General features: G+C 44.6%; 1 protein-coding gene across 1 annotated transcript in view; it reads left to right on the forward strand.

Annotated features, from left to right (window-relative positions):
• LOC115149503 (protein Shroom3) overlaps positions 1–12,999 on the forward strand; it is a 135,335-nt gene that overhangs the window by 24,371 nt on the left and 97,965 nt on the right. The window contains exon 2 of the mRNA XM_029692434.1: positions 1,255–1,409. Coding sequence (XP_029548294.1) covers positions 1,255–1,409 — 155 coding nt within the window. The remainder of the gene's footprint in view (positions 1–1,254; positions 1,410–12,999) is intronic.

Genomic DNA, 12,999 nt, shown 5'->3' on the forward strand with positions numbered 1-12,999 from the left:
TAAGCTACCTGAAATGACTGGAGCATGTAAACTATCCGAAATGACTGGAGCATGTAAACTATCTGAAATGACTGCAGCATGTAAGCTATTTGAAATGACTGGAGAATGTAAACTATCTGAAATGACTGGATTATGTAAACTTTCTGAAATGACTGGATTATGTAAACTATCTGAATTGACTGGAGCATGTAAACTATCTGAATTGACTGGAGCATGTAAGCTATCTGAAATGACTGGAGCATGTAAGCTATCTGAAATGACTGGAGAATGTAAGCTATGTAAGCTACCTTAAATGACTGGAGCATGTAAACTATCTGAAATGACTGGAGCATGTAAACTATCTGAAATGACTGGAGCATGTAAGCTATCTGAAATGACTGGAGAATGTAAACTATCTGAAATGACTGGAGAATGTAAACTATGTAAGATACCTGAAATGACTGGAGCATGTAAACTACCTGAAATGACTGGAGCATGTAAACTACCTGAAATGACAGGAGCATGTAAACTACTTGAAATGACTGGAGCATGTAAACTATCTGAAATGACAGGAGCATGTAAACTATGTAAGCTACCTGAAATGACTAGAGCATGTAAACTATGTAAGCTACCTGAAATGACTGGAGCATGTAAACTATCTGAAATTACTGGATTATGTAAACTTTCTGAAATTACTGGATTATGTAAACTATCTGAAATGACTGGAGCATGTAAGCTATCTGAAATGACTGGAGAATGTAAACTATGTAAGCTACCTGAAATGACTTGAGCATGTAAACTATCTGAAATGACTGGAGCATGTAAACTATCTGAAATGACTGGAGCATTTAAACTTTCTGAAATGACTGGAGCATGTAAACTATCTGAAATGACTGGAGAATGTAAACTATCTGAAATGACTGGATTATGTAAACTTTCTGAAATGACTGGATTATGTAAACTATCTGAAATGACTGGATTATTTAAACTTTCTGAAATGACTGGATTATGTAAACTATCTGAAATGACTGGAGAATGAAAACATGTCCCGCTCAATTCCACCCCAAGGAACCTAAAGAACACCAACTGAGCGTCTGTTAGTTCAATTTCACCAAAACCATGTAAATGTCATACTAATAATGGCTGTATGGATGGTGTGTGTTCCAGTAATAGTGATTAATAATTTGTACAGTGTAAACAGCTTTCTGATGAGTGACAGCTTTATGGAGATGACTAGATGTGTATAGTGAAAATGTATTCTTCTTTCTTCTCCAGGTTGAGGGAGGTGGGAAGGCAGACCTGTTGGAACACCCCCTGTTGCCAGGAGACCAGGTGGTTGTCATTAACGACGTGGAACTCAGTGGATTCAGGCAGGAAGCGGTCTCATTGGTCAAAGGATCCTACAAGACTCTCCGACTCACTGTCCGCAGGTAAATAACACAAACCATCATACCCCTGTCATGCCGGGGCCATCTGTCCCTCTCCATCTGTCCCTCTCCATCTGTCCCTCTCCTTCTGTCCCTCTCCATCTGTCCCCCTCCGTCTGTCCCTCTCCATCTGTCCCTCTCCTTCTGTCCCACCTCATCTGTCCCTCTCCGTCTGTCCCTCTCCTTCTGTCCCTCTCCGTCTGTCCCTCTCCTTCTGTCCCTCTCCATCTGTCCCTCTTCATTTGTCCCTCTCCGTCTGTCCCTCTCCTTCTGTCCCTCTCCTTCTGTCCCTCTCCTTCTGTCCCTCTCCATCTGTCCCTCTCCATCTGTCCCACTCCATCTGTCCCTCTTCATCTGTCCCTCTCCTTCTGTCCCACCTCATCTGTCCCTCTCCGTCTGTCCCTCTCCTTCTGTCCCTCTCCATCTGTCCCTGTCATTCTGTCCCTCTCCGTCTGTCCCTCTTCATCTGTCCCTCTCCTTCTGTCCCACCTCATCTGTCCCTCTCCGTCTGTCCCTCTCCTTCTGTCCCTCTCCATCTGTCCCTGTCATTCTGTCCCTCTCTATCTGTCCCTCTTCATCTGTCCCTCTCCTTCTGTCCCACCTCATCTGTCCCTCTCCGTCTGTCCCTCTCCGTCTGTCCCTCTCCTTCCGCCCCTCTCCGTCTGTCCCTCTCCGTCTGTCCCGCTCCTTCTGTCTCTCTCCGTCTGTCCATCTCCTTCTGTCCCTCTCCGTCTGTACAGTACCATACAACAGCACCATATGACAGTACCATATGACAGTACCATATGACAGTACCATATGACAGTACCATACAACAGTACCATATGACAGTACCATACGACAGTACCATATGACAGTACCATATGACAGTACCATATGACAGTACCATACGACAGTACCATACAACAGTACCATATGACAGTACCATATGACAGTACCATACGACAATACCATATGACAGTACCATATGACAGTACCATATGACAGTACCATACGACAGTACCATACGACAGTACCATACGACAGTACCATATGACAGTACCATATGACAGTACCATACGACAGTACCATATGACAGTACCATATGACAGTACCATACAACAGTACCATATGACAGTACCATACAACAGTACCATATGACAGTACCATATGACAGTACCATATGACAGTACCATATAACAGTACCATACAACAGTACCATATTACAGTACCATATGACAGCACCATACAACAGTACCATATGACAGTACCATATGACAGTACCATATGACAGTAACATATGACAGCACCATACAACAGTACCATATGACAGTACCATATGACAGTACCATATGACAGTACCATTTGACAGTACCATATGACAGTACCATATGACAGTACCATATGACAGTACCATACAACAGTACCATATGACAGTACCATATGACAGTACCATATGACAGTACCATACGACAGTACCATATAACAGTACCATACAACAGTACCATACAACAGTACCATATGACAGTACCATATGACAGTACCATATGACAGTACCATACGACAGTACCATATAACAGTACCATATGACAGTACCATACAACAGTACCATATGACAGTACCATACAACAGTACCATATGACAGTACCATTTGACAGTACCATATGACAGTACCATTTGACAGTACCATATGACAGTACCATATGACAGTACCATACAACAGTACCATACAACAGTACCATTTGACAGTACCATATGACAGTACCATTTGACAGTACCATATGACAGTACCATATGACAGTACCATTTGACAGTACCATATGACAGTACCATATGACAGTACCATACAACAGTACCATATGACAGTACCATATGACAGTACCATATGACAGTACCATATGACAGTACCATACAACAGTACCATTTGACAGTACCATATGACAGTACCATTTGACAGTACCATATGACAGTACCATATGACAGTACCATTTGACAGTACCATATGACAGTACCATATGACAGTACCATATGACAGTACCATACAACAGTACCATATGACAGTACCATATGACAGTACCATATGACAGTACCATATGACAGTACCATTTGACAGTACCATATGACAGTACCATATGACAGTACCATTTGACAGTACTCCTTAATCTCATATTGTCCTGATGTCTATAATGACCTCACCCCCCTCAGCTCCTTAGTCTCATATCGCCCTGATGTCTATAGTGGTCATGCTTCAGCACTAACGATAACAGGCTGGGGTCTGGTGTGTGTGTGTGTGTGTGTGAGCGTGTGTGTGTGTGCGCGCTGGATGAAGGGATCATGGCTAAACTCCCAGTCTCTTTTGTTATCTCCACAACAGCAGCTCTGTGGTATGATTGACACCCTGCGGAGGGTAAAAATAGGAACTCAGGCTGGCTAACCTTCTGTACCCACTAGACTAGATGAGCTGTCTGTTACACCTTCTGTACCCACTAGACTAGATGAGCTGTCTGTTACACCTTCTGTACCCACTAGACTAGATGAGCTGTCTGTTACACCTTCTGTACCCACTAGACTAGATGAGCTGTCTGTTACACCTTCTGTACCCACTAGACTAGATGAGCTGTCTGTTACACCTTCTGTACCCACTAGACTAGATGAGCTGTCTGTTACACCTTCTGTACCCACTAGACTAGATGAGCTGTCTGTTACACCTTCTGTACCCACTAGACTAGATGAGCTATCTGCTACAGGTACATCTTGCTGCACAGCAGCATTACTGTTTCATCCATATTCACATTAGGATAGGATCAATAATTTTGGTTTGCTAAAGGAAGCTCTTTTATAGAAGCTATTTTAACACGCTAAATCAACGCTTCCCAAACCCTTTCATCATTAGGGAACATCCCACACATTTTGCCATGGGCTAAAGCCAGAACTCCAGACCAATATTTTCCACTGGTGGTACTAGTGCCACCAAGGGACCAAACAGCCCATGATTTGGTCGCACCAATTGTTTTCCTTTCCCGGCGTCACGCGATAGAAAACATTAGTATCCTGGCAACAGGGGGTGTTCTAAAGTAATTCCCAGCTTTATTAAAACGTGTAATAGACTACTGTGATTGAAGAAGAAGTCTGTTTCGTCATCCACTCCTGAGGATCAGAGAGAGAACACCCTTCAGTTCTGGATTACAAAAAGCTGTACTTTACCCATTCGTTCAGTCATATAGCATTCTGGGATGACGGGTAGCAAGTAATGTTTGGAGCGAGTAGTGGACGAGTAGTTTGTATTGGTATTTATTATGGATCGTCATTAGTTCCTGCTAAGTTAACAGATACTCTTCCTGGGGTTTATTATGGATCCCCATTAGTTCCTGCCAAGGCAGCAGCTACTCTTCCTGGGGTTTATTATGGATCCCCATTAGTTCCTTCCAAAGCAGCAGCAACTCTTCCTGGGGTTTATTATGGATCCCCATTAGTTCCTGCCAAGGCAGCAGCTACTCTTCCTGGGGTTTATTATGGATCCCCATTAGTTCCTGCCAAGGCAGCAGCAACTCTTCCTGGGGTTTATTATGGATCCCCATTAGTTCCTTCCAAGGCAGCAGCTACTCTTCCTGGGGTTTATTATGGATCCCCATTAGTTCCTGCCAAGGCAGCAGCTACTCTTCCTGTGGTCCAGCAACATTAAAACAGTTATATACAGTTTAAAATATTACATGACATTACATTTCATAACAATTTACTCAATACATTTAATATGTTCCCTCTGGCCACTACTTCACTATCACGTCTCTACAATACAACATCCATGTGTACGTGTGTGTGGAGTGTGTGTCTTATCATGTGTATGTGTGTCTGTTAAACTCGTCTGTGAGCTATTTAATCCTCATTTATAGGCTATTTTATATTTAACTTTACTTGAGTGTATCAACAGATGGCCTGTACAGGTCTGTGACGATGCACTCGTCTTTTTGGTTGTTTTTGTAGCATATTTTAGCTCTTTACAGAACACATCGCCTTATTGGACTTTTTCAACTTTATGCTTGCCCTGCTAGCTGTGGCTAGCCTGCTTTGTTGTTAGCATTATGGCTACCGATGACTATCCAATGGATATCAATGGCCAGCCATTGACTGTTCAATGCTACCGCTGTGAAATGTTCACTAACCAGAGGGACAGAGTGGAAGACCGAGCACATAAGGAACAAGGGGTATGTGTGTAAAAAGTTCCTTTGGTGTGACCGGATGATGTATGATATTGGGTTGCTGCAGAAGGACGTCCATCGTACGGAGTTCCATCGTTCCATCGTACGGTGTTCCATCGTACGGAGTTCCATCGTACGGAGTTCCATCGTACGGAGTTCCATCGTGCGGAGTTCCATCGTGCGGAGTTCCATCGTGCGGAGTTCCATCGTGCGGAGTTCCATCGTACGGAGTTCCATCGTTCCATCGTACGGTGTTCCATCGTACGGAGTTCCATCGTACGGAGTTCCATCGTACGGAGTTCCATCGTGCGGAGTTCCATCGTGCGGAGTTCCATCGTGCGGAGTTCCATCGTGCGGAGTTCCATCGTACGGAGTTCCATCGTACGGAGTTCCATCGTACGGAGTTCCATCGTACGGTGTTCCATCGTACGGAGTTCCATCGTACGGTGTTCCATCGTACGGAGTTCCATCGTACGGAGTTCCATCGTACGGAGTTCCATCGTACGGAGTTCCATCGTACGGAGTTCCATCGTACGGTGTTCCATCGTGCGGAGTTCCATCGTACGGAGTTCCATCGTACGGAGTTCCATCGTGCGGAGTTCCATCGTGCGGAGTTCCATCGTGCGGAGTTCCATCGTGCGGAGTTCCATCGCGCGGAGTTCCATCGCGCGGAGTTCCATCGCGCGGAGTTCCATCGCGCGGAGTTCCATCGCGCGGAGTTCCATCGCGCGGAGTTCCATCGTAGGGAGTTCCATCGTACGGAGTTCCATCGTACGGAGTTCCATCGTAGGGAGTTCCATCGTAGGGAGTTCCATCGTAGGGAGTTCCATCGTACGGAGTTCCATCGTGCGGAGTTCCATCGTGCGGAGTTCCATCGTGCGGAGTTCCATCGTACGGCGTTCCATCGTACGGAGTTCCATCGTACGGAGTTCCATCGTACAGAGTTCCATTGTATGGAGTTCCATCGTAAGGAGTTCCATTGTACGGGATGTAGTGGTTGATAGTAGGTTTGGGTGGTATCCAGATGTTCATATCATCCTACAGTTCTACTCTCATCCTGGGAATTTACGGTATTACCAGCTTAGTATACAAGGGGGCGCCAAGAAAAAACGCCCAAAAAGCCCATTGGGCAAATAGCGAATTTCCTTGGAGGCTGCAAGCTAAAAATGCTAACTAGCAGAAACGAAAAATAAATATTTCCAAAGACAGGCAATCCAGCTCATAAAGTTACACATACAGCTCATAAAGTTACACAAGTTACACTTTCGGAAAGTATTCAGACCCTTTCACTTTTTCCACATTTTGTTATGTTACAGCCTTGTTCTAAAATGGGTTAAATTATTTATTTTTCTCATTCATCTATACACAATACCCCATAATGACAAAACAAAAACAGGTTTTTAGAAATATTTGCAAATGTATAAAAAATAAAAAACTGCAATACCTGATTTACATAAGTGTAAATGCTTTCAGACTCAACATTTAGCTCAGGTGCATCCTTCTTCCATTGATCATCCTTGAGATGTTTCTACAACTTGATTGGAGTCCACCTGTGGTAAATTCAATTGATTGGACATGATTTGTAAAGACACACACCAGTCTATATAAGGTCCCACAGATGACAGTGCATGTCAGAGCAAAAACCAAGCCATAAGGTCGAAGGAATTGTACGTAGAGCTCAGAGACAGGATTGTGTTGAGGCACAGATCTGGGGAAGGGTACCAAAAAATGTCTGCAGCATTGAAGGTCCCCAAGAACACAGTGGCCTCCATCATTCAACCTCCAAGACTCTATCTAGAGCTGGCCACCCGGCCAAACTGAGCAATCGGGGGAGAAGGGCCTTGGTCAGGGAGGTGACCAAGAACCCAATGGTCACTCTGACAGAGCTCCAGAGTTCTTCTGTGGAGATGGGAGAAACTTCCAGAAGGACAACCATCTCTGTAGCACTACACCAAGCAGGCCTTCATGGTAGAGTGGCCAGATGGAAGCCACTCATCAGTAAAAGGCACATGACAGCCCACTTGGAGTTTGCCAAAATGCACCTAAAGCACTCTCAGACCATGAGAATGCCAAGAGTCACGTCTGGAGGGGAGTTTATCGCCCTTCTTCGGCCCTCCCAATTGCTCTTAACAAATTGTCTGACTTGCTGTCTAATTATGCTGATTCTGAATTATAAATGTTGGGTGATCTTAACTTGGATTGGTTGATGTCAGTATCAGATAGACTGAATGATATTTGTACTGAGCTAAATTTAACTCAACTTATAACTAAACAAACCCACCCCAACTTAAAACACCCTGAAAAATCAACTATATTGGATATAATTCTGACAAAAGTATCTAGCCAATGGAATCTTTGCTAACGAGCTCAGTGACCATTATCCCATTGCCTGCAGTAGAGATACTAAGCTACCTAAATTGTGTTTGTGCATTATTACAAAGATACAACTTTCAATGAGCAACATTTCCTGTATGACAATGAGCAACATTTCCTGTATGACCTGGGGTTGTATGATAGGGAGGGTATGTCCCTCTATCTCTGATTCAGACCTTTCTGTTTACCTTTCGTTCCTGAATGGCGCAGTGGTCTAAGGCAGCGGTCTAAGGCACTGCATCTCAGTGCTAGAGGCGTCCCTACAGACACTGGTTCGATCCCGGGCTGTATCACAACCCGTCCGTGATCAGGAGCGTCGTCCGGATTTGTAAATAAGAATTTGGATATCATTCTGACCTAGATAACTACTGCCCAATTTGTAAGCTATCGTGCCTTGCAAAAATATTAGAATCACTGGCAAACTCCTTTGTACAAGCTGAATAACTTCTATGCTCGCTTCGAGGCAATGAACACTGAAGCATGCTTGAGAGCATCAGCTGTTCCGGATGACTGTGTGATCATGTTCTCCGCAGCCGACGTGAGTAAGACCTTCAAACAGGTCAACATTCACAAAGCTGTAGGGCCAACCGGATTACCAGGACGTGTGCTCCGAGCATGCGCTGACCAACTGGCAAGTGTCTTCACTGCCATTTTCAACCTCTCCCTGTCTGAGTCTGTAATACCAACATGTTTCAAGCAGACCATCATAGTCCCTGTGCCCAAGAACACTAAGGTAACCTGCCTAAATGACTACCGACCCGTAGCACTCACGTCTGTAGGCATGAAATGCTTTGAAAAGCTGGTCATGGCTCACATCAAAACCATTATCCCAGAAACCCTAGACCCACTCCCAATTGCATACCGCCCCCACAGATCCCCAGATGATGCAATCTCTATTGCACTCCACACTGCCCTTTCTCACCTGGACAAAAGGAACACCTATGTGAGAATGCTATTCATTGACTACAGCTCAACACCATAGTGCCCACAAAGCTCATCACTAAGCTAAAGACCGTGGGACTAAACACCTCCCTCTGCAACTGGATCCTGGACTTCCTGACGGGCCGCCCCCAGGTGGTGAAGGTAACGGTACAGTGGGCCCACGGTTCGGTATGTATCACGGTTTGTGGGCCACGGTAACGGTACGGTTTCGGTATCTTTATATTTAAGAAAAGTGTGCGCTTGTATGACTCTCATACAGGGGACGAGTTTGCAAAATGTAGCTCTTCATCTCCCAATCCAGTACATAGTGAACCGTCACAGTGAAGTAGCTTCCAGTACATAGTGAACCGTCACAGTGGGGTAGCTTCCAGAACATAGTGAACCGTCACAGTGGGGTAGCTTCCAGAACATAGTGAACCATCACAGTGAGGTAGCTTCCAGTACATAGTGAACCATCACAGTGAGGTAGCTTTCAGTACATAGTGAACCGTCACAGAGAGGTAGCTTCCAGTACATAGTGAACCGTCACAGTGAGGTAGCTTCCAGAACATAGTGAACCGTCACAGTGAAGTAGCTTCCAGTACATAGTGAACCATCACAGTGAGGTAGCTTCCAGAACATAGTGAACCGTCACAGTGAGGTAGCTTGGAGTTGCTTTGATGGTCCAACTATCAGTGGAGAGAGCTAGATAGGGTGTCTGTGTCAATTCCTTTTCAATTTCTCTCTGAGATGTTTCATAGAGTTTGGGAATTACTTTGCTGCTGAAATGTGCGGGAGGGGACATTGTAATGCGATTACATTTTTTTCATCAGGTGACGAAATCCCGAGTCAGTAACCACCGAATGTGGCTGCAACTCTTTGGCTATGAATACTCCTACTGCTTTCGTTATTTCGTGATGTTTTTCTGAATTTGTCGTAAATTATTGTTGGAAGGCAACAGCAAGTGATTGTTGTGTTTTCGCTAACGAGTGGACTCTCCTTGCTCCAACTCCACGAGCAAGGGATACGGCCGGGTCATGGCGACGTAAATGACACATCATGTTAGAAGTGTTTCCATTCGAGTAGCGTAGAAGTGTTTCCATTCGACAGTGACAAAGCAATGCTTGCAGACAGTACTTTATTTGTTTACTGTCTTCTTACCCTTGTCATCGTATTGCACGCTGAATCCAACATTTCCCACACAGCAGATTTGAAAGATGGCGGTGCCTCTTCAAATTTGCTTCTCTCTGTCTCACTAGCACTTGCCATTATCACGTTGGAGCTGAGAGAATATTTGTTTTTAGTTTTTAGTTTCCCATCTCTTCACGGGGCCCCTTTAGGAAGGTTTCCTACTGAGATGTCATTGCAAATTGTCCATTGGTTGTTTAAGGAGGAGTTGGTTGCAGTCACTGCGGTTGCCACATTTTGAGACATTGCTGTGGAGTAAAGTTTGTCAGCCCTCAGGATCCCCCTAATGGCCTGGGGCCCCAAGCAGTTGCCTGCCTTGCCTCTTCACAATCTGAGCGTCTGGTTCTGTGGATCTGGATGTACAACGTGCGTGTAGTCTGCAGCGCAATAAGCACGTTTTGGAAATGATAGGAAAATGACAGGCATATCGGAATTCCGCAGTTGACGTGTGCGTATTGAACCGTAGGGGGCGTATCGAACGGTTCGACAACATACTGTGTACCGTTGCATCCCTAGTAGGTAACAACAGATCCGCCACGTTGATCCTCAACACAGGAGCCCCTCAGGGGTGCGTGCTCAGTCCCCTCCTGTACTCCCTGTTCACTCATGACTGCACGGCCAGGCACGACTCCAACACCACCATTAAGTTTGCCGATGACACAACAGTGGTAGGCCTGATCACCGACAACGATGAGACAGCCTATAGGGAGGTCAGAGACCTGGCCGTGTGGTGCAAGGACAGCAACCTCTACCTCAATGTGATCAAGACAAAGGAGATGATTGTGGACTACAGGAAAAAGAAGACAGAGCACGCCCCCATTCTCATCAACGGGGCTGTGGTGGAGCAGGTTGAGAGCTTCATGGCGTCCACATCAACAACAAATTAGAATGGTCCAAGCACACCAAGACAGTCATGAAGAGGGCACGACAAAACCTATTCCCCCTCAGGAGACTGAAAAGATTTGGCATGGGTTCTCAGATCCTCAAACGGTTTTACAGCTGCACCATCGAGAGCATCCTGACGGGTTGCATCACCGCCTGGTATGGCAATTGCTCGGTCTTCGACCGCAAGGCGCTACAGAGGGTAGTGCGTACGGCCCAGTACATCACCGGGGCTAAGCTTCCTGCCATCCAGGACCTCTATACCAGGCGGTGTCAGAGGAAAGCCCTAAAAATTGTCAAAGACTCCAGCCACCCTAGTCATAGACTGTTCTCTCTGCTACCGAACAACAAGTGGTACCGGAGCGCCAAATCTAGGTCCAAGAGGTTTCTAAACAGCTTCTACCCCTTCTACCCCTAAGACTCCTGAACTGGCTACCCAGAATATTTGCATTGCCCCCCACCCCTTCTATGCTGCTGCTACTCTCTGTTTATTATCTATGCATAGTCACTTTAATAACTCTACCTACATGTACATATTACCTCAATTACCTCAACACCATTGCCCCCGCACATTGACTCAGTACCAGTAACCCCTGTAAGCCCAGCTATTGTTATTTTACTGCTGCTCTTTAATTATTTGTTATTCTTATCTCTTATCGTTGTGGCACGGTAGGCATTTTTCATGCTGAGGGCAGTCAGACTGATGACTATGGGATAAAAACATTTTTCTTGTCCCGCAGATTATTTGGAAATGATCGTCTTTCTGCTTTGTATGTGTTAGCCTACCTGTTGTATTAAAAATATTACATTATTTTTTGGGGCATTATTCACACTCAGAATTCGCTGCTTCAATTCCAGTAGCCCACCTCTCCTAGTTGGGTGTGAGAGTTCAAGTGTGCCTAGTATGTGTGGTCTCATTGAGTCGGCTGTCTACATGGATGGAGAATCACGTGACAGTTAACTTGAAAATGAAATGAACTTAAATATGATATCACTATGAAATTAACTTAAATATGATTAGACTGTAGTTTACTACAGTGTCTGTAAAATTGCTGGGACCATTGCCGGCAAGTGAGCTGATTCACATACGCCTAAAATAACATTGCGGGACTGTGGTTGGGTGCTGTATGAAAAGCTGAAGGTGAAGATATCAGTCCCACTCAGACCTCTACACCGGGGTTCTCCAACCCTGTTCCTAGAGAGCTTCCGTCCTGTAGGTTTTCACTCCGACCGTAATTTCACTTCAACCCTAGCTAACCCGATTCAGCTCATCAACCAGCTAATTATAACAAAGATTAGGGTTGGAGCGAAAACCTACAGGACAGTAGCTCTCCAGAAACAGGGTTGAAGAGCCATGCGCTACACTATACATGCTTGGTTTGTTACATAAACTGAAATTAGGTGAACTATTGGAATTTTAGCAACCAGGAAATGGCAGAGCGATTACAGCATAGTGCACCTTTAAATAAAAAATATTATTTTCATGTTGTGATTCAAAATATTTTAATGTGCAACCTAATCCAGTGATTGTCATGCATGTTGGGTTGACAATTAGGCTATTGTTGTTATACAGTGGATCCTCCTTTAAAAGTTGCGTCATACTGCGGCACACCTTGCGTGCTGCTGCAGCATTCTGTGGCACGTTATTTAATTGTCAGACCTTTGTTCTGTTACTGCAAGTTATTACTAGTTTTACCACCAGAGGGCATCTTTGAGAAGCATTTGATAGTATTCCGTATTGGCATTATCAGAGAATTTAAAACCTTTTTTTGTAATAACATAGTATATGGGATTGATTTTAAGAAATGTGGCTTAATTAGTTTGATTCATATTATGGTGTTTGTAGTCAGAGAAAAAAAAAAAAAAACCCTCGGGGTTTCCGTTAGGATTGAATGGAAAATATGGCGCTGTACAACGTGACGGTCTGGAGTAGGCTACAGGATTGGAGGATTCTAAATGGTTTGCCTTCATTAGGCAACGTTGTTCCAATATTTCTGTAAATCAGTGATATTTATTCCAATAGTAATTCGTTACGGATCCATAACTAAATCAAC

The sequence above is a fragment of the Salmo trutta genome, chromosome 15 (assembly GCF_901001165.1).
Source record: "Salmo trutta chromosome 15, fSalTru1.1, whole genome shotgun sequence".
Lineage (NCBI taxonomy): Eukaryota > Metazoa > Chordata > Actinopteri > Salmoniformes > Salmonidae > Salmo > Salmo trutta.